The sequence below is a fragment of the Oreochromis aureus genome, linkage group 1, assembly GCF_013358895.1.
Source record: "Oreochromis aureus strain Israel breed Guangdong linkage group 1, ZZ_aureus, whole genome shotgun sequence".
Taxonomy (NCBI): domain Eukaryota; kingdom Metazoa; phylum Chordata; class Actinopteri; order Cichliformes; family Cichlidae; genus Oreochromis; species Oreochromis aureus.
Genome location: NC_052942.1, coordinates 10845397 through 10868971, shown reverse-complemented (window position 1 = coordinate 10868971; position 23575 = coordinate 10845397). Strand labels below are relative to the sequence as shown.

Below are 23575 nucleotides of genomic sequence, written 5' to 3'. Positions count from 1 at the left end.
CGCAGTATTCACACAGTTTCTGAATTAAATATGCAGGGTTAAAAAGCATCAGCTCATCACTTTGCAACAAGCCCTCAGAGACAGAGCTGAGTCCTGCACTACTGTTGGTATTTTGGCCAAAATGTGAACTGTAGATCATCTAAAACCCTAGACTCAAGAAAAGAAGGTCAGTGACACTCATTGCAAAAGTGAGAATTGCAAAACAGTGTGGGAAAGAAAATCACGATCATCACAGCGGTTCAAAAGCTAATCTTGGACTCACTGATTGCTGAAGTATTATCCTAGAACAGCATCTGTCCAATAGCAGACCTGTACTTACACACATACTGAAGCAAATGGTGCTTCTTGTAGAAACAGCTTGAAAGGTGGTCTTTTTTCAGGTTTACCAAAAATAAAAGCACCAGAACAAAAGTGTAGTATGGCAACACTGGTTAGTCCTCATAGTGCAGAAAAAGCTGTTTCTTTAGTAACACTGAAAGTGAAAGAATACTGTTCACAAGGTATCCAAGCTTCCAAGCTGCTGTTATGTTCATGGATGTTGACTTTTTGCCAGGAACCTGCAGCTTTGGCCTCAGTCTTTTAGCACAACATCGTGCATACAGACATCAAACCATGTCAACACCCCATTTTTACTGGGTTAACAAATTCAGTCAGCTAAAGACCCTATTAGATTAAACAGCTAGCTGGCTGTAGCAAATCAAGTCTACCATCAAGGCACTAAACATCCTGACAGTTATTGTCCTCCATTTGAAATAAAGAACCCATTTTTCATTACTCATTTTTTTCCCTGCAAAAATATCAGTTTCAACTGTGCAATCTGTGCAATCTGCCACAGTTATCACTGTTAACTTAAGGTAACTTAAGGTAAAGCTTGAAAGATGTAGCAGTATTAAGGGTGGGGTTTAAGCAAATGACCACTGGTTTATCCCTACCCTCCTTAGGGAACCGGCCAGTCTGCCAGGCAAAACCACAGACAGACACTAATGCAACTGCAAGCTAAAGGAGAGCAATAGCAACATTTTTTTCCTATGAAATTAATGTGCTGCCAACAGACGGTACTACAGCCAAAGAAATAGCTCATAGAGTATCTTTGTGTCCTGCACCCTTTTAAAAGGATATTGCATTTATACAGATATTAATTTGTGTAACAGAATCCTCTAAAATCATATACATACATATATATATACACACACACAATTATTTTATTGTCTCAAGAACACTACTGTCTCTCACTAATCATAGGCTGTGAGCGACACAGTTCTTCTGCTAGGAGACAAGAATTCATAGCACCATTGAATAGAAATGCAGATGTCATCAATCAGCTGTCCAATCTTTTTTTAAGTGGCCATAGTGGGTGTCACACTGATCAAACTATAAAAAAAATGAAATTAATTCACCCTCCCTCCATGTCTGGTGGCTCTTATCCCAGATGTCATCCAAATTTCTTCAGCACCACCTTTCATTTGGTTTTATTTCTTACATGGGACATAAGTCATTTCTTTTAGATTAGCTGCTAGTTGGCAAAATGAGCCATAAATTTCTTTTATGTTGTATTGGTGTGGAGTGCGTCGCCTTTTCCAACTGTCTAAATAATTCTCTCTCCCTTCCGTATGCTTTATTGTACGGCCGAGATGTACCACAGTTGGCTGTCTACAGCTCCGTGTACTGCTGTTTGTCTAACAGATTTAAAGCAAAAGGGAGGTTGAGGCCCTCTTTTGAATCCACCGGCTGGCTAGGGTGGTGTCCTCGTGTGTGCGTGGGCTCTCTTGGGTAATCTGCCTGCTTCCCACAGTCCAAAAACATGTTAGGTTAACTGGTCATTCTAAATCAGCCATAGGTGTGAACGTGAGAGCAAATCTCTGTGTTAGCACTTGCGACCTGTCCAGGATGTACAGTGACAGCCAGGACAGGCTCCAGCCCAACCTGACTAGAAAATTCAAGTATTTGAATGGAAACTATATCCCTTTCATACAGAATCAATGTATACAATAAATCATAAGTCTCCTTTTCTAACACTTACAGCATTTGTCACACGGTTCATTCAGTAGGAGCCCTTCATGTCCACCACCACTCCACTAAATCCTGAGCCTTCTAATCTCCCGTAAACACTCCCTGACTGTGGAGCCTCCTTGGCACTGCCAGCATGTGTGTGCCAGCTCCATATACCCATTAGCACCGTTAAGCCGCTGCTTCTTACCCCCAACTCTCAGTGCTCACAGCAAAGGTGAGTTTGTCTGATGATTACCTCACTTTGCATTGTGGGTGGCAATAATCCTCGACTTTGGCAAGGAATCCTGAAAACAGAAACTTATCCATCCCTATCCTCAAAAGTCTTAAGTTGCCTGTCATTACAGGAGAGATTTGCATATACTGCTAAAAATGAATTCCTCCTATGTCCCTGTATTTTTCCCCTCCTCCCCTTCATAACCAAAGCCTCCCTTTTCCCCCTTATTTTCATCCATATTTTTAAATATATATTTTAACACTTCTCCCTCTCCAGCCTCCTCTTCTGTCACTACTACTCTGAATTTCTGCCTCTCACGCACCACCCTGTAATTCAGTTAACCAGATCATTCCGATCGTTCCATAAATAGGAAAAGTACGGTAAACAAAAATCAAAAGGAGATGCTGCCAGTGCAATCAGAGAACATTTCTCTCCATTTCTTTTCAACTCCCCTCACTGCCTGTGCTCTGAGCCTCTCATTCTCCCAGTGCACTGCAGCTCCTCCTTCCACCTCTCTCATCAGCTGCCCCTCCCTCTTCCTCTCTGTCTCTGCTAGGTGCAGCATGTATGTGAGCGTGTGTGAGCCAGCAGAGCTGCCTGTGTGTTTACATGTCAGCCTATCAGTGCTGCCGGATTTAGCGCATCTGGAGAGGACGGAGGCATTTTCTCAAATGCCCCTCAGACAAGGGATTCACATCTCTGCATATATCCCTCTTTCCCATTTGAATCTAGCCTGTCTTGAATCCTGCATCCCTGTCTCCATGCTTTCGGAGGCATTTTGAATTTCCTTGGCAACATGGAGCTGCCTGAATTAGAATTCTCTGCATGACAGTCCTGGTAAGTACTCTGTCTCTATGGTGGGCTTTGAGCACTGAGTCATTGGATCAGATTTATTATGGTGCAGTGGTGGGGCCAGAGGATCGCCAGGGAGCAAATTAATGTCAAGAATAAAACTGTGTATCATATGCAAATGTGGTGGGGGATATAAAGAATAAGAATTATACTCTTAGGAGAAGTCCAATTGTTATTTGTGCTTTGTCATTCAGATGGATTTCATTTTGCTGTTTTTCTGTTCAATCTGGGTTTGTACTGAGGGAACACACACACATATGGTGTGTGCTTATAACATCTCACTGTTCAATATGAAGCTCAAATATCTCCCATGGTGTGAGTATATGAATGTGTAGTGCACACTGAACACATTATACTCTGAGAGTTTGGATGGATCCATAAAAAAACCCCAAAAATCCAACTCATATATCCTGGCTTCCTGGCTCTTTAGAGCCCAAATAAAGGTGTGAATCTGAGCAATAGAGTGTGTGTTGTGCTCTGCCAGGTTGGTTTCTTGCTGCTTCCTAGTCTGCTCATTTGCATTCGTGTTCCTTCAAATGCCAATAAACTCATCCAGACTGACACTTACACATTCTCGGCAGCAGTTTGCTGTTGGCCATTTCCAGTGGCAAAAGAGGGATCCTATGCAGGTGCTTGATTTGCTACAGGTTACATTCAGCAGATGGATGGCGGGCAGTGTTGATGGAGAGGGTGGGCGTGGGATATGTGTGTGTGCGTGTGTGTGTGTGTGTGTGTGGGGGGGGGTGACTTTGTTTGATTATTTATGCAGGTCAAACAAACGATCGCTCAGTTTTAATTTTTATTGCCTGTTTTATTTGCATCTTCGTAATCATGGCTGCAATGCTTCAGCAGGCAGACAGCAATGGTATGGGGGGGGGGACTCTTCCTCTCTGTTTTCAACAGTGCTAACAACCTCTCTGAGCCACAGACCCCCGACAATCTCTGAGTGATGGGCTGATAGGCTCTGCTCTTCACGTCAACATTTTATGAGCTAGACAAAGCTTTTAATTGGGTCCCTGTAATCAGGTTAGAGTGGCTGATTTGAATCTCTACTTTTGAGGTTGGGATGGGGGGTGTTTGATATTTATGCTTGTCACTGTGTGCACGGCCGCAGCTTCAAAGTAGTCAAGCCTAATTTGACGAAGTGAAATAAGCGAGGCACGTTTAGGACTGAGATGTCTGATTATAGCTGGTGAACAGCTGGGTGATTGAATCTGTCACTGCTACTGTTCACACAGTTATTCAGCAATCCACGCCACATATTGTCAGTATCGGTTTTGTTTTGTTTGCCTGAGTATTTTGCTCCGTGTTACTGTGCTGTGAAATACACAGATTGCGTATCATATATGCTCACATTCTATCTGTATAGCAACACTTTATTATTGTCCTGGATTCCAGTGAAATTAACAATGATTGGCAAATTTGCACATTTCAGAATGTTTCTGTAATACCTCAGTGCCTACATTGTGAAGCCCAGATATGAAACAGCTGTAACTGTTAACTCTGTAGGCACCTGCGTGTGTCAGACTTGCTATTCAAACCATCTGAGTAATGGCCCAGGCTTTAATGAGAGACTCAATATTTCAGCCACAAAAAAAATGGCAACATGACAAACCAGTGGAAGCCAGTGGCACTGAAATAATGTGTGCTTCTTTTCAAATTAGATGCTAGCTAAGCATCCAAAGCAACAGTTAAAGCAGAAAACAATTAGCTGCCTTGCTTTAGGAGTCTAAAAAGATAAGGCACCAGAAAGACATTTCCAGACAGTTTCCTTACTTAGTCAAAAAAAGCTTTTATTTACTAGGATGGTGAAAATGGAAGGACTATGACATGACTAAGAAAACAATACGACTGCAGGCAAACCTCTTTGTAACTAAATAATAAGGATTTGATGGGATAATAATGTGACACCAGTCTTCAAATCAGTAACTATTTTAAGCATTGTTTACAGCGTAGCTGCCATTAACAGGTTGTATTGATCAGATCAGTCATTTCATTTAGTTGTTCATATTAACTGTAAACTATATTCCTCTCTCTGAATGTTAAAGGCAGCGACAGAGTACCTGACAGACGTATGCATGCGTATGACTTAATGGGTGAAAAGACACACGCTCTGAGATGATCATAGCTCTATCACAGCCACAGGGAACTTGGATTTACTGAGCAGGGTACATTCAGCAGATATTTAAAATGATTGGTATGAGATCAAAAAATGTGGATGGAATTTTTGGATCTTCTTCTCAAACTTGCAATGTTACTCTGTGTATCAATGCATTCACAGAATTGTTATAACTGAAACAAGATGCATGCACAAAGAGGACTCTAAACTTGCTTTATGGTGACATCTCAATAAAAACACAATCAAGTGCTACCAAGAAACCATGCTTCTAAAATTCTCCAGCATTATCTAATTTACTTCTAACTGGCAAAATAGCTGGCCGGATTCCTTTCAGGGGCAATGTTTTAGTGAGTGAATGAAGCGCTCCCACACTGGTTTTGCAGAAGGGTGGATAGAGTAGATGGTGGAATCCAACAGCTTGACTCCAGGGACCACGGTTTTGATTAGTTTTAGCCAACAAAGGCACTTTGGTTGCAGTGAAGTCAGAGGCAAACAAGCCAAAATAATCATTTAGACCTACAAGTTGGCATATTTTATTGGTAATATATATAAATGTTTTCAGGGGAACATGTTACTGATCTGCAGCACCTCCTTAAAATTATGATCTCATACAAGTAAACAGCTTCAAGGGAGAGATATCCTATGTTAGTTTGTGATCCGCAACAAATACATGTGTAATGAGCATATTTTCTTCTTTTCCGACTATTTCTCCTTCCCAGGCAGCTACTGATATATTAGATTGGGCAGTACTGGCTACCCTTATAACCCATAAAATTGCCTTAATAAAGACAAGAGCAGCACACATGCTACAATCAGCTCCATTCCAAACAAAATATAACCCAGTAAGCACAATCAAAGAGACTCTGCTTTTTCACACTGCTTTGTTCCACGTTATCACATGTTTAATAATCTGCGATGTAGTCATGTGTATATAATCCTGAAAACACTATTTTTCTGACAGTAAGATCAAGAGCAGATCATCAAAGCTAAGGTGTTTGTTGTATAGTGAATTTACAGTTTTCCCCAGTTCAAATAAAATACTAAAGAAGCTGAGAAAACATATGTAGGATAAAGTTATAATTAAGCTATATTTGCGAGCACATTCAAAAGGGACCATTGTGATTAAATGAATGCCACAAATGGCCTTGCACTTTGTGAATGGTTACATTTTTATTTAAAGCCTCTTCTTTCTGATCTTTGATACTGGGTTCAAAAGAAAGCCCGTTTCACTACAGCTAAAATCAGGGCACTCCTCCACATAACAGTTCATTTGTGATGTCCCAGAAAACAGCCAGAAAACATCTAGGGTGTTACTATTAAAACATTTTCTAAAGCAAGATCCGTGTTGAATGAAGATGCTGCTGCATAATGGGCACCATCAGCTACACTGAAGACGAAATTGCAGAAGTGATTGTGGTGAAGACTGTCAGACTATGTGTTTATACAGTGTCTGCTGGATGGAGAGGTGACAGACAAAGGCAGATCTGTCACAGGATAGTCAAATTTGCGTTCTACAAATATATTCAGAAGGTCACAGTTCTGCTGCTCTGCAGCAGCCTTCCTCATTTAAATTTGATAATAACAGCTTTATGCAAAATATGAGCCAGTCAGGGGCTAGTAGGATGGAGGACGGAGGTTGTTTCATCTTCTTGCATATTGGCAGCCTCAAGCCCAAGTATAACATGGCTTACAATGATATGAAGTCGGAATTAATGGAATTGATCACAGAGAAAATCTTTCTTGTCTGAAACCAGTTGTCTTTTTTCTACATTGTAAACAGGACAGTGGATTACTGATCTATATTTCTGTAATCTTAGAATTGTAAGGACTAGGGCAGTGAAGAGATAAGCCTCTGGAATCTTAAGGCACTCTAACTTCATATTTGTACTGTAGCCACTTGCCCAAGTGATTTTGTGAGAAAATCTCTCAAAATCTCTCATTGTGCCTTCTATGATGGCCTATAAGAGGCTTGTCTGCTGTAAAATGCCTTTAGCATGGAACCTAGCCCTTTCTTTTCAGTTTCATCCCAAACATCTCATATTCCCAAATGGCGGGTAGGGGATAAAGGTTTGTGTAATTTCGAGCTCATCCTACTTGACTTTCAGGATGAATGGGTGTTAATGAAGAAAGAACCTCTTTTGTAGTACTACTGTTAGACTGTCACTGAACCAAGAAACCCATCTGCATGGCAATACCATGTAATAGGTTAAGTATATTCTAGATTTCTTTCCTGGAAAGGATCTTTTTTTTAAATCAGCCTTCGCTGTGGATCTCGCTGATTTTGCTATTAAGCCAGAAAAAGTCAAACAAGATGTGATTAGCTCTTAACGTTATTAAATAAAAAAATGAAATTAGCAATTAAAATAGTGTGATAAAAAATATAAGGAAAATGTCTTTAAGTAGCAAATTAAATCTCTCTTAAATGACATTTCCCATATTAGCACAAAATCAAATGACACTGTAAAATGAGAACGAACAGCGCTGTCTGCAGCTTTCATTCTCTTTCAGTTAATTGTATTGGTTCATCAGCCTGTCTGCCTGTGTGCCTCTGGCTCTCACTGGCCTGCCCATAAAGCTGTAGGCAGCTGTTCACAGCTCAAAAGCTTCTAGCATAGAAGTTCCCACACACTGATTTTAAGGTACCTGACCAGAGTATGCTTTGGAGAGTAGAGTGGTAGGTAAAGCCAGTCAGACATATAGGTACCCAAAGACACTCATTAAAAAAAGGGCAAGCCGACTCCAGAATGAGGGTACGTAATGGACCATTTAGAAAAATCCAAGTAAAGAATCCAAATGCATACAGAATGAGTAAGTAACCATGGGTCAGCCTTGGGCAATGTGGTATTGGCTCACATTACTCATAGGAACACCAAAGTACGTGAAGGCTCTTGAGCTATGACTTTGTTTTTAAGTCTACTTTCTGAATCCAATGGCTGCTTCAGATAGCAGCTTTATTTTTAACTGACTGTAAACTAGCAATTCTGCAAAACAGTGTGTTTTTGTTTTGTTTTGTTTTTCAAAAAAAGCAAAATTCAAATCAACCCCTCTAGCAATTGCAGTGTTGGAAGTTAATATATTACATTTCAGCCTGGTCTCATGGATATTTGAGAAATGAGCTGTTACGTTTTTTGGTGTCAGTGAGCATGATTTTGTAAGCAATCCATTTCAAAAGGAAACATATTTCGCGACAGGACCATCAACACAGCATCACGACTCAACATGCCAACCAAAAATACAAAGTTTTACAAAATGTGACAATTGCTGTATTTTAAACCAAGCCCTATTTTATTCTAAAATGAACCAAATGGTAATTTTTGATGCCTAACACAAACCAAGCAGCATATTTTTCAATTAACAACATGTGAAATGTTTGATTTGAACTTGGATTGCCTAAAGTCAAGAAAAATTGCTCCTCTATCATCAGACTTCAGCATGCAAATCCATACCTTTTCTTGCCTTGTAATCAGTACATACTGCATGAGGGCGGACTGATGAAAAATCATTTTCAAGGACCCAATATAATGTAGGAAAATCAATAGATTAAAGGAACTCACAAACTGCTGTGAGACTCGGGTGTACAATAACAGTTGATTACAATTCAGTGTATCTATGTTTGCCATCCCGATCTCATGTTTTATGTCTTTAATCCGCAATTTCAAATGAAATTATAAATCTATATCATGTGTTTCAGCCAAGTCATTTTTTCCATAACCGATCATGACCCAGTTATTTTTAGTTTTCCTATAAACAGCCCTGCTCCCTTCTTGTACACACTCCAGTGTAGGAGTTTAACATTTTGGGCAATGTCTAATGGTAATATTTAAAAGCAAAGTCTGACACCACTGTTGCAATATCAGTCATATTAATGCAAACCTTGAGGTTAACAGAAACCAAGACAGTAAAATTTAAGCTTTTATTCACATAGCTCAAATAAAAGTCATGCTTGAATAAAAGCATGGAAAAAAAAGCTTTTATTCAAGCATGACTGACACCCACATGTTTCAGCAGGAGTCTTCTTCAGGGTGTGACATGTAGGTGGAGGTTCAGAACTCGCTTTAGATTTCCCTTTTTGCGCATGCCTCCAAGCCTGGACTCCAAACAGTAACTCCTAAATGAAAATAAACAGAATTGAACTGTTGTGGTCTGTGAGGGGCTCAATTCATGTAATTCATGGGTTCAAATCGGCATTAAGCTGAAAGTGGTTTTATATAAAAATTACCTGACTTAATTCATTATCAAGAAAATACTGGTACCAGTAGACAAAATAGTCTTTATCCGTAGGTGTTTAACATAAAAAAAAGGGTCCACTGAATAGGGTTCACTAAGATCAAAAGTGATAAGGTTAGTCTCGTCCACTGACCACACAGGGGATGACAGAGGCCTTATAGATGATTACTTCCACACCAGCAGTGTAGTGGATGAACATTTGCAACGATGCAATTTATGCAAACTTGCTACTGGCCATAACCCTTGGGGTGCCTTTGAGCATAGTGGTGGTCCTGATGAGGTTCTTCAAGGGGCATCCCTTTGCAGCAGTAAAGCATACATGATCAAAAGCACCACGCATCAAAGTGAGCACTGTTAAAAGACTGCATGAATTATTGGTTTATTGTGCTGCAAATGGAAAGGTAAATGTTTGCTTTTAGTTTTAGGCTCTCATACTATGTCTGATTGAGCCAAATGATGACACAAACAGGATTTAGAAGTGTGCATGTATTAAATATATATTTATTGGCTTGCCACCACTACTACAAGCCACAGTCTGGATAAATTCTGTGTTGGTCAGAGTGTAGTAAAGGTACCCCACAATAGACAGAGTTGGATGGAAAGCCTAGACATCGTTATTTTCTGTTCTATTAGGCACAGTTGCTGGTAGAGAACATGCTGCTGTGATCGCTTTATGTCCCTTGCCATCTTTAAGGCCATTAATCTACAGTGTCACCTGTCAAACTGAAAATTACAGTATTCGTCATGAATGCTTAAGTGTCAGTCCCTGCTCGAATTTGTTGGAGAAACACATTTAGGTTTTAGTCTAGTATAAAGGACCCAGAATATCCAAAATTCCACGAAAGCACTCCATGAAACCAGTTGGCTGAGAAAAAGTTCCAGGTGTTACTGTCATGGATTTTGCAGTTGTTTGACTTCTTATTACTTGTTATGATGGATTATGGGGTAGATCTGGAGTAATGTAGGTCCCTTAGGAATCACTGCAAGGACTTTTTGTCTTGGGTTTAGCAAGCAGTGGGTGATTTACTGCGCATTACAAAGACATAAATTTGGCACAGGTTAATACATACTCTAAATACACTTTACTTTTTGCATGAACCGTTGCCTGGAAAAGTTTTTGTGCACTTTGATGTCCCGCTCAGTGATCACTATAATTACCTAAACTCCTCCTGGGACAGTCTTTTACCAAAATTTAGCGCAGGAACGTCTTCATTGAAGCAACTTCTGAGGCAAAAATGCCTTTCTGCCTGAAAATCTGAGACCGAGAGTACACTTCTGTCAAAAATAGAAAGCTCGAGTTTGCTGACCCAGGTGTGTTTCTGCATGTCAACAAGGGTAGTTCCCATGCACTGAACTATTTTGTCCTTCTTTAAGCATTTTTTCCTGGCATGGTGGATAATCAGGCTATGCAGTTTCTTTTTAGGTTTGCAGGGAGTGTTACTTTTAACTTTCCATGGGGGATTTGTTTTCACAGGATATCTCGTATCTAACTCCTTCTGGAGGGTGCTGATTATTTGGCAACATTCACTCTAAAACACTTTTGAGATGTTTATGTTCACCCAGCAAGTATTTATTCTAATATTATTGCTGGTCAATGAATATCATGTCAGGCTCAGTGCTATCAGTGTATGCTTCCATTTAAACATTTCCATGCTAATCATGAATCACTGAACTTTGAGATATGTGTAAACTCATTAATTACAATTAATTGTAATTCATTTTGATTTTGTTATACAATTAATGAAAGAAGAACCTTTGGTCTCGATAATTAAAGTATGCAACAGAACACAGAAGGTATCACAAACTGAACTGCAGGTGAAGTTCACACTCCTAAAATACGTCTCTGGATAGTCTAAAAGACATGTCTGCTTTTATCTCCCACAAACACTTCTTCACTTCCACGTAGCCCATAAGGTTCTCTTATTTATTTGCTTTTTGGCATCTAAATGTTTGCTTTCAATTTATTGTCAGTTGAACACAAACGTGCCAGTGGAGGCAATCTTTATTTCTTAATCCTACGTGTTTATTTTATTGCTTCTGAGCTGTAGCTTTTTCTTTTATTCTTGCTGTTCTTTAAACAATTGCAGAATAGCAAAAGTTGTTTGGGATATGTTTGCCACTAAACAAGTTATATATAAAAAGGATGCTAATAAGCAGATTGTTCACAGCAGTAATAAGCAGAACCAAAGCTATAGGTAACCCAACAGTAAAACACTGTTAAGAACACGCACTGAAAAATGACAGCTGAACAAGATAAATTGTGTTTAATTTTAAAATAAACAAAAGTCTTTATTTGGCCTTACTAAATACAGTTTTACATGAGTATGGTTAGAATAAAAGTACATCAAACTTTCACGGAAAAGGACATTAACTCTAATTTAATCACAGTTTCAAACACTTCTACAAAAATGGATCAATAAACAGCACTTCTCTGCTATGTTGAAAATATAGACACATCATCCGTGTCCATAATGCAGGTGCATCAATAAGTGCAAAAAGCAAAATCATCTATTATATTAAGGAATATAGTCTACAAACTCAAGCTGTATTGGTGATTCAAGATGGCAGCAAAAAAAAAGAAACTCGAGCAGTGCAAGACTGCACACAGACCTTTCTTATAAGCTTATCCTTATGGATAAGTTAAGATAGCAGCAAGCTGGAGATAGCTAACCACCGCCAAACCTGCATCTAGGTTAGTTAGGGATATTTTGTTGAGAATATACAGACACACACACTCAGGGCCACTATCCAGGATGAAACGACAAAAATCTTAAAAAAGCTTGAAGACCCAAGCTTATATGCTTAAGGATTAGAAACATGGAAACAAACTAGCAAATCTAGCCAAATACACTGATGCTACAACTGACAGTATTTTACCCACCTCTAGTGAAGAAAAAAAAGTAGAACAGGTTTAATAACCTTTCTATTTAAAACACTGAAGCATCCTTTCAATGTAAATACTCCAACAGACCTTCTAACATTATGCCACACAATAGTTACTTAACAATAACTAAAAACAGCTAAAGGGCATGTATGCACTGATGCATATAGGTCAATTTTCTGTATGCTACTTGGAGACATTCAGTGACCCATTAGCAGTGCACACCTTTCTCTCAGTTTTCCCTATATCAAACCACACAGCACCACAAGAGAGGAGATGCAGCGATTCAAGGCAACAAGAGACTAATGGTGAGCCCAGACATGCTTTTGAGAGAAGACTGTGACAGGGTGAGAGGTCCGCAGAGAAAAATGCAAGCAGTCATAAAAGGGCAGAAGAGAAAAGGCTTGTCCACTCATATTCTCCTCCTACACAATGCTTTCAAAACAAGAATGGAAATAATCAGGGTCAAGACAAAGACTATGTGAAACAGTAGATCAAGGGATAAAATTCTCTCAAAGGAGAGAGTATTTTTTTAAAGCTCACGCTAACATGTAAAGACTATAAACTACAAACAAGGATTGCAGATGAGAGCTTATTTCCCAGCTTTTGTTTCCAGAGTTCCAGCTCAAGGTCAAAATGAGGTGGTGATACAGTGAGTAGATATGGACTGTAAGGCCAGATTACACAGATAGTACCCTTGCCCTTACTACACGCTGAATCATAAATTATGCATGATACTCTGGTTAAAAAGTAAGAAAAAAAACACCACTGCATTCAAGCTTGCTTGTTTTCGATCAGCAGTGACATCGGCATACCTCATCTTCATTCATATTCTCGACAAGATTAAAATCATATTTGGGGCCAAACAGATAATCGTGTTACGTCTTGATAATATTTCACTACAATCTAAGGTTTAGAAATTGACACAGTGGATAAAAGTTTAACATGTGCTTACATTCTAAATGGGATTTGGGGGTTTAAATGCAGTGCAATGTAGCTTGTCCATATTAGAACATATTTTGCCAACTTTTTGTAAGACGCTACGTGCAGTCAATTTGTAAATGCAAGAAATAAGTGTCCATTCTGTCAAGGATTAACCTATTTTCATTTCAGTTATTTATTTATTACTTAGAGCTGTTTCCAGTATCAGTTTTTAGTAATTAACACCAATAACTGACGTATTTGCTGCAAAATATTACAGTCTTGTCAAAATGTTGAAAAACCGAAAGCCCAAATTAATTCATTTTGACATTATAGCAGAAAAAGCTGTCATTCAAAACGAGACTAATAATGATTACTTCATCTGGATATGTGCATGCTGTGCTAACCTGAAGAAGTGTCACACAAATTGCCACTGCTTATGTCCTTTTGTCTGTGCTTTTCTATGTTTTCTTCAAATATTTAGTCAGTTTATCAGCGAGTATAGCCGTAAATGATCATGTATGTTTAAAGTTTGCAAAATTCACATGATGGAACATGTGATGGAAGTGGTTATGTTCATTAATGTTCCGTGTCTCTTCCTAAATGACTAAACTATGGCAGAAGAAATGTGAGACTCCCAGTATACTAAGGCTTATCTCTAATTATCTAGCAGAAGCATTTGCTTTTCTTCTTGATCATTTACTGTTCTGATGCTTTTATTGCTCATTAAATGCCATGTTTGTTGTACTGTGTTTGGCTCATTGTTCTAGAAAAGCATGTTTATCTTATTCCTTAAGCATATGGGATACCTTGTGCTAGCTTAGCAGCTAGCATAAGCATAGCATAGAATATTCCATTGTCTGCTGTGTAACCCACAACAATAACAGATTTCCAATGTGTGGTGCTTTTTGTTCGGTTTTAGATACCAACTAGAAAAAAACATAAAAACACAAAAATACTCTTATCTCTCTTCATTTAATACTGCAACAACTCAAGTGTAAAAGCACAGATAACATTGTGCATATCTTTGTCATCTTTGTCAAAATAACAGTATTTGACGCCCTGAGATAAGAATGCACTGCTATACCTGACATCTGCATCGCTATACTTGATGGCTACGTACATTTGTGAAGCCTACCTTCACTTGCTCTGGTCTGTGCTCTTTGCCCTTAGCCATCTGTATGGAAAGGCTATTATTTGGGATTCGTAGCCAATCAAATAGATCACAGAGCGGTGACTGCAGAAAGAGGCAACTGCACGAAAGCCACTTTAAAGTAATTCACTTTATCAAGAATAGTTTTTTAACAGCATAATAGTGGGAAAAAAAATATGAATATCAGATCTGATAATTGGATGACCCCTATTTCTGACAGCATGTTTTTTTCTTTATTTTTTACAAATCCCCATACACGCTGGACTGGCGCCCATAGCGTCTGACATAAGCAGCCAGCAGAATGAACAGTTCTGGAGGAAGTGAAAATGGAGGCTGCAATTATTTTCCCATTGGAACTACTCAGACCACAATCCAAGCCGCCTCAGATCCATGATTTTAATTAAATAAGAGGTGTAATTTGTATTGCTACACTGAAAAAAGAACTTCACTAAAAAGTTGGATGTTTTTTTAAAAACTGTTACTGCATGGTAAGATAGTCAGGCAGGTCCCAAAATTCACTGCACAGAAAACCTGAAGCATTTTAACATTACATTGTTTCGTGGTAAATGGCTTAGAGAACAGGATCTGGAATGCTTATTCATCTTCCACATCTTATGACAACATGATGAATATTAAGACACAGACTATTAACCTCTCATAATGAACTATCCTACTTTTTGAGAAGAAAAAACCCCCCACAAAGATATTTCTCTTTAATCATTTGATAATTATGTGAAATTTTATTTCCTACTTCAAATGTATTAGAGATATACTACATGGTGTATCACATAGTACACAGTGATATTTTATTCATATATTTACTGTATATCACAACTTTAGGCACTTAGATGCTTTTTCTTCCCCATTCAAATATAAGGGATTAATTATCAACCAAAATAGAGGTGAGGCCACCAATGTCAACAAAATGAACTGACAAAATCACTTTATTTCAAGCTCTTTGAAGATTGTATCCCACAGATAGAGCTGTGACTTAAATTGCGTGATTGATGTGAGAAGTAGAGCTTGAAAGTTTTACCAAGTTAAAGTGCCCCTGAGTCAAAATCAAATAAGGTTTTAAAGTCCTCTGACAATCCTCCTCTCTCTATCTATCACCACTTGGCAGCAATCTGTGTTTTATATCACTTCAAGGTCAACAGCTTAGCAACAGCATGGGATGTTTGGGGGAGCCATTTAAAGATGTACCACAGCATTTTTGTCTGATTAAAAAAAATGTTTCTACGTGGAGAGACAACGTGTCACTGATATTTGCAGTAATTGTCTTCGGCGCACTCTGAAGACAGAAGCACAGCAGGATTGTTACACTGTGTGACCAAGCCCTTTTATTGATTGGATAATTCCATTACTTGTGAGGAAAGTCACTATAATGAAATTATACGCAAGGAAAAGGGGTAGGCGGCTTATATCTTTGTGAAGCTGTGCAGATAAAATCATACAAGTGAAACTGTGATTTCCACTGACTTTGCAAAAAGGAGACAAAATATGCCCCACATAGTGTGAATGGGATTTCAACACTTCTTTTTCTATATAGGAAAACATTTCAGTGTTGCTGTGCTTTCTTTATTTTTAATGAAAAGTAGACAATTACTTTAAGAGAAATGTAAACTTATGTAAATACACATACCTTTTAATTACTAAAATCCATTTTTCCCCCCATGTTTCTACAGGTAAGCAGTAGGATGGTGTTTGGAGAGGCAGGAGGGCACAGCTACTTGGTGGCGTGCTGGCAGCCCATCCTGTTCCTGATGCTGGGCACCGTCCTTTCTGGCTCCACCACTGGTTGCCCTTCCAGATGTGACTGCAACGCTCAGGAGCGTTCAGTCGTGTGCCATCGACGGAGACTGGCAAGTCTTCCTGAGGGCATCCCCACTGAAACGAGGCTGTTAGACCTCAGCAAGAACCGTCTGAAGACCCTGGGGCCTGAGGAGTTCATTAATTATCCTCAGCTGGAGGAACTGCAACTTAACGAAAACGCAATTTCTTCCATTGAGCCTGGGGCTTTTGGCAACCTCATGAACCTTCGGACGCTAGGTTTGCGCAACAATGAGCTAAAGCTTATTCAGCTAGGGGTGTTCACAGGCCTGAACAACCTCACCCAGCTGGATATAAGTGAGAACAAAATTGTCATTCTGCTCGATTATATGTTCCAGGAGTTGTACAACCTGAGGGCTCTGGAAGTTGGTGACAATGACCTCGTTTTTATCTCACCCCGATCATTTCATGGACTCAGCAACCTTGAAAGTCTCAATATTGAGGGATACAATCTGGCCTCAGTGCCCACTGATGCCCTTAGCCATTTGCATAACCTGTTGTCACTTCGATTACGCTATCTCAACGTCACTGTCATAAGGGATTACTCCTTTAAGAGGCTATATCGACTAAGAGTACTGGAGATATCTCACATGCCTTCTCTGGATACCATGACCCCAAAATGCTTGTTCGGACTCAATCTCACTTCATTATCCATCACAAATTGTAATCTTACTGTCATCCCCTACCAAGCTGTCAGTCACCTGAGATATCTTCGTTTTCTCAATCTGTCTTTCAATCCCATTCACACTGTGGAAGGGAACCAGCTGTTCAATCTACAGAAGCTCCAGGCTTTTCATTTGGCTGGTGGAAAATTAGTTGCCATTGAGCCCTACTCCTTCAAAGGTCTCAACCACCTCCGTGTACTCAATGTATCCAGCAATGCCTTGAGCACTCTGGAGGAGTCTGTTTTTCACTCAGTTGGAAACCTGGAGACACTGGCATTGTATGACAACCCACTGGCCTGCGACTGTCGTTTGCTCTGGGTCTTCCGTCGGCGATGGAGGCTCAACTTCAACAGGCAACAGCCCATGTGTGCTTCACCAGAGGTTGTGCAAGGAAAAGAGTTTAAGGATTTTCCAGACATACTCCCTCCTGACTATTTCAACTGCAAAAAATCAAAGATCGAGGATTACAAGGTTCAAGAAAGCCACGTAGACGAAGGAACTACAGTTCATTTTGCTTGCCAGGCTGAGGGTGATCCAGTTCCTGTGATAATGTGGCTGTCCCCAAAAAAGGAATACATCAGTACCAAAACGATGAGGTCAAGACTTTCTGTGTCTAATGACGGTACTTTGGAGGTGCGTTACGCCCAAATCCAGGACAATGGCACCTACACGTGCATTGCAAGCAATGCGGCAGGCAACGACACCAAAGCTGCTCACCTTTTTGTGCATAGCTACTCCCCGAATTGGCCCCACCAACCAAACAAGACATTTGCCTTCATTTCCAACCAGCCTAGCGATGAAGGTGCTAATGTGACCCGGGCCACAGTTCCATTTCCATTTGATGTAAAGACACTTATTATTGCAACCACCATGGGATTTATCTCTTTCCTTGGAGTGGTCCTCTTCTGTCTTGTAATATTGTTCCTCTGGAGTAGAGGGAAAGACAATACAAAGTCAAGTATAGAGGTTGAATATGTGCCACGTAAAGAGGAAACAGAGGAGGCCAGCCCAACTGAGGCCCCAGTACAGTTCAACATGAAAATCATGTGAACCTCAAAAGGACATCATGTAAGCTTACAAACTGCAGTCGAGATGCATACTATACTTGCTTCAAATATGTACTCTCTTTATGAGCGATAGAAATTGCACAGCAGAAACGCATCTTGACTATATACCCTAGACTTTTTTCTTTTTTTTTTTACTTCAGGGACTGAACCTTTCAAAACAAAAAACGTGTGAATTTGAAATATTCTGATTTCTGTAAATTTGTATTGGCAATACTCAATCAGTATGTTAACATGCACTCATTAATTTTGTGTGTCTAACAAAATTGAGGCAATATTTTAAACAAAGCACATGGACTACAGTTTACAAGATAGAGGGATTACTATCTGGAAGGACTGGGAGATTAACCTGCAGGTCGTTCTATCAGCAGAAAAAGGACTTGTTGTTAGCATCTTGTTCCTGTTTGCTGATTTCTGCTTTGATGGATAAACAAAGCACAGTAACCCATTATTAGAGCCCAGGTTCTGCTTCTTACAGGGCAAAGTTGAAAGCTGCTTCCTTTTGTCCCATCACTAGCAGCTGACAAGTAAGACTTGATATTTTTAATTTTAGATATCCAGAAAAAGCAGAAGAAAGTGAGAATAGTTAACACTGCTAAATTTGACAGATAAAGAAGCAAGTCATTTTTACACACAGTAAGTATAAAAAAAAATCAGAAGGTCATATCAGGACAAAGAAGTTGTAATTTTACCAGAAAGCACATTTTTGCATCCCGTTTCTCTGAAATTTAAACATCATTAAGAATCAGTTGGCAGGTTAGAGACAGAGGAAGTAAGTGTTCTTCACCACCTGCTGTGTGTCAGTGAGCTGTGGCCTTTTAACTATTTTCCAAAATCATTAAATTGTGTTTTGAAGTTTTCTCTGTGTTCTCTGCTATGTTTTTCCTTTAGAAGCCATGTCTAAACACTTCAGATGCTAGGCTGCATCGCAATTAATTGTCACAGACAAGTCATTTTTGTGAACTGGCTCATTTTTACTGTGTCAGAAAGTTTCAATACCTGGTGTGTTTCCTTTACCAGGTGATGGTCAAATTAGAAGTGTGCATGTTAACACACTGAATAAGAAAAATAAGCCACAGTTTGTGCTCCTTTCAGCCAACAAAAGGAAGTTTGTCATTAAATGTATTGACTTGTTGCGGTATACATATTTTTTCCTGTATTTTATTCTTCCTTGTACATTACGCTATGGCACAATATGAATGCTTTTGATGGCTGGGTTTTGAACATATTAAAATCTAAAGAGCAGATTAAATAACCAGTTTTTAATTTAACTAAACTGAAAAAGAATGGTATTTGACGACTGTCTTCACATTACTCTAGTAACAATTTATCATCAAATAATAAAAAGTGTATTCGTTTACCTATTTGGCAGCTTAAGAGTCATGAGCACTTGATCCAAGTCCTGAGATTTTATTGTCACCTTAGATATGAAAAGTGGTGGCATTATTAATTTGTTGCCTTAAGTACCCATTTTCCAGCATTCAGCTGAGCAATACTCAGTATTTTGGTACAAAATGGAGTTTTATGCCTCATAAGGACTTTACATTGTCTAATTACGTTAACAGTTGACGTCTGCTCTGAAGATAATGTGTTCATTAACTCTTAATATACTTGACTGAATGGATGGACAGATGGAAATTCTATTAAAATAAAGAACATTTTATACTATGGAGTGTTTATTTTATCCTCATGTACTATAAATGAATTCAAATGAGTTGTATCCTATGCTACAAATAATCTTTACAGAGTCTCTGTAGGAGGCACACAGTAGAGCACACTTTTAGATAATAGAATACAACTTCATTTTTAGGTGTTTGATGTTGGTGGGTGCCAAAGGCCCATAAAATCTTACAGTGCATTGAGAACTAGTGCCATATCATGGCCTATAGATGTCCAGTTTTCACAGATATGGTATATGTAATTGTGCACTGCTAATTAAAAGGCATGCCACAGCAAGATCATGTCTAAAATGGGATACCCTATTAAACCATGGTATTCAATTTCTGTCATCCTAGCTCACTCTTTTCAAGCAGACTTTTGCCTTTTTGAACTTCATGCTAAGGCTTGCTGTTAGCATGAATAAGCGGCAAAGCTCCAAGTCATACGATGCACAGCTACACGAAGCGCACTGAAGAAGTTTACTTTGATCAAAAGTCGCAGTTCTAAATGTTAAGCCGGTCATAATTTTTTATTTGTTTAAGCAGTCATGAGCAATTTTTGATGATTGATAGTCATCTCAACAGATGCTCAAAACAGAAATTTATATGAGTGTCAGTTTGACAGAACATTACACTCAAAACCTGAAAACATCAAGTTTTGTCCGATCTGATCAAAATGACAACCACTTCAAAGTCCACAAGCATCTTTTGTTTGCTCGTGGAAGGGTTCATAAAAAATACAGTGGTTTAAATTGATAATGACATGAAATAAAAATTCCACTCATGTGATGCATCTTCAAAAATTTAAAGAGGGTATGTGCTTTATTCATTTATGATCATAATGATATCCAGGCAGATGTAAAAATTCAGACAGAGGTGCTAAAGGCTACTGAGTAGAGTGATACTTTCTGAAGAGCTGAGAGTGGTAACGAACTGAACTCTAACTTTTATGGTTAAAAAATACAGATTACGCTTTGCCTTTGTAAAGGATAAAGAAGACTAAGGTTAAAATGAGGCTTTGGCAACACAACCATCAGCCCTGCTTGTTCCCTGGAGTAGCAGTGCTTTCCTTTTATGACATCTATGCATGTCACTGTAGCAGTTCGAGGGCAGTCGGGATTAAAATACTCCAGAAAGCATCTCAATAACTTCTCCTTGCATTACCACTTCTGTAAGGAGGGATTATGCTTGAAATAAAAGTGCAGCATTTCCTGAAGGTGCATATTTAAGATGATAATTCTCGTTGATAATCGTTGCCATTTGCACAGCGGTGCATATCATTAATGGGCACGTTACAGTGCTTTAAAAGCTTGTTATGAGATAAAAAATGAACATATATTTTTATGCTGCATCTGTGCAACAGATTATAAGCCTTTGACTTGCTTCACAAAACTCAGTGCTACCCGTTCGCTATAAGGCAGCAATACTCATAAAAGCAAGAAAGCATGAAGATAAGGGGGAAAGGAATTTCCAGGAGGCACAAAGCATCCCAACATAAAATAGCTTTGTTGAATTCCTCTTGATCTCAGCAGAAAAAAACCCCCAAACCTCGCTGTTCAACACCAGTTTAAAATAGTGTGTCTGTAATGGAGCCCATTTTCTTCATTTCTGATGAGCTGACACCAAAATTGGCTATCTACTATGATTGATGAAAATTTCATTCCACTTTCACAGTCTATTGCAGCTGCACTAGGAACATGACAGCTACTGGAAGCTGTCCAGTAGCTGGTTTGAAAGAGTGTTTAAAGGACAGAATTTTATTTATACCTCAATTTCAAGCAAGAGAAACTTGCAGGCCCGACTTTATAGAATTACAACTCCACTGTGGCTTATAAAGAGACAAGTAGTAAACAGGCAGACATTGCTGGACCAAGTAATCACTGAAACTTAAAATCGACTTACAAATTGTGGAGAAGCAGAGAAAAATGGATGATGTGGCTGAGTAAACTGTGAATGAATGATTTAAAGAAAAAATTATTAGGGATGCACCAATCCAATTCACTACACAAAGTTTTTCCAGTACAGACTGAAATAGCTGCAGCAGGTGGATAAAGTGAATGTTATTCTATAAACTGTCAGCGGGGCACTCATACACCAGTTCATTTTGATAGGAGCAAAGCTAATATAGGAAGAAGAGAGCAAACAGAAAAGGGTCAACAATGTGGAGGTATATATCGTGCTTGTTGTGTCAAAAAGTTCTGTTTGCTCGCTTGCAATAGTTTAAATTATCGCAACATAAGTGTAAATAGAGGACCAAGCTAGCTGAGAATGATGGGAAAACGCTTTGCTTTCTCTCTCGCTCGCTGCTGCTTCTCTGTTACTGTCTCACTTTTGATTTTTAGTTTTATCACATGCTGGGAAGCTTTCATTGCACCTGCAGCAACATAATAAGTTGCTCCTCCATCAGCTCCACTAACATAATCTACACTTCAGCTGTCGATCATCTGCTGTGCTCCTGGTGTGTGGGGAGGGATATAAATAGGAAAAAAAACCAGGGTGAAACAGAGAGCAGAGGAAGAGAGGAGGGAGCCTAGCAACTCTCAATGACAGCAAAACAACAACAAGAAAATATTTTTTTTTTAATAAAAAGTTATTTATTTGCTATTTGAAGCCAGTGTTTAAGTCGAGCCTGATGTGACCTCACACACCAAACAACAGTCATTTCCTCCTCACGGCGATGAATACAGCTTATTAATTTAATACTGGTATTGAATTGGTACTTTGTGTGGTCGTGGTATAAGAATATGTGCCATACTCCGGGAAACAGGTATATCTCCCGAGTTTGTTATCCCTTGGATGAGGCAAAACTCAGAGTCAGTTATCTTAACAGAATGTGACCCTAACCTGGTGTCTTTCAGGTTTTCTTCAGCAAACTCTGACTCAGACTAACTCTGAAAATGTAAAGTATGTATCTCTATCACTTATTCTTATTCTTTTCTTCTTTTGGCATCTAAACATCACGGTCTACATACTGTCACACACATGTCCCTTGGTCCACTGGATTAAAGTGCCATCTCTGCTTTTCATTTACCTCTTGCCGTGGTCAATCAAGATATTGGAGCTCCATTTGCTCACTACTCACACATAACTCTGGGTGAATGTACTCAGAGCTGAGTAAACCAACTCTGATCAGCCTTTCTGAATCAAAAATCCAGTGTGCCCCCGTTATTCAGGGTTTAAAATTAGCCTCAAGTTTGATGAACTGACTTTCTATAACAGGGCTCTGGACTCTAAAAATTGCATGACTGAATGTCAGATTATTATCAGTAATATGCAACTTATGCATGTGTATTTATTTTTAGAATCTTTAAAAAGTAATCCATGTCTGAAGTAAACTCTAGATTAAAATCTGACAGACAACATTCCTAATTCAACATTACCAACCTGATGCAAAGTTTAATGTTATGAAACCCTGTTTCTAGAGAAATGTTGTGCTCATCGATGAAGGCTGCAGTTATATAAAAGAAAAAATAACAAATATGTCCCCACTGCTTGTAGGAGAGGAGATTAAGATTAATAACATATTCAACAAAATAACCTAAGGGGAGAAAAGTAAAGCCACTTCAGATCGTGGCTCAAGAGTTGGCAGTTCGTCTTGTAATCCGAAGGTTGCCGGTTCGAGCTCCGGCTCGGACAGTCTCGGTCGTTGTGTCCTTGGGCAAGACACTTCACCCTACTGCCTACTGGTGATGGCCAGAGGGGCTGATGGTGCGATATGGCAGCCTTGCTTCTGTCAGTCTGCCCCAGGGCAGCTGTGGCTACAACTGTAGCTTGCCTTCACCAGTGTGTGAATGTGAGAGTGAATGAATAGTGGAATTGTAAAGTGCTTTGAGGGTCCCGAAAAGCGCTATATAAATGCAATCCATTATGAAAAATGTACACAGTCACTGACAAAACATTTTAAATTTGACAGGTAAGAAGGGAGCTCAACTGATGGGTATATGAGACTCCTAAAAACAAACTACATTTAAAATAAAGCTA

General features: G+C 39.1%; 1 protein-coding gene across 1 annotated transcript; it reads left to right on the top strand.

Annotated features, from left to right (window-relative positions):
• Positions 1-2783: 2783 nt before the first annotated feature.
• On the top strand, positions 2784-19604 carry lingo1b (leucine rich repeat and Ig domain containing 1b). Its single transcript, XM_031751508.2, has 2 exons — positions 2784-3061; positions 16063-19604. The coding sequence occupies exons 1-2, from the start codon at positions 3050-3052 to the stop codon at positions 17920-17922; spliced, it is 1872 nt and encodes a 623-aa protein (XP_031607368.2). The 5' UTR covers positions 2784-3049; the 3' UTR covers positions 17923-19604.
• The last annotated feature ends 3971 nt before the right edge of the window (positions 19605-23575 follow it).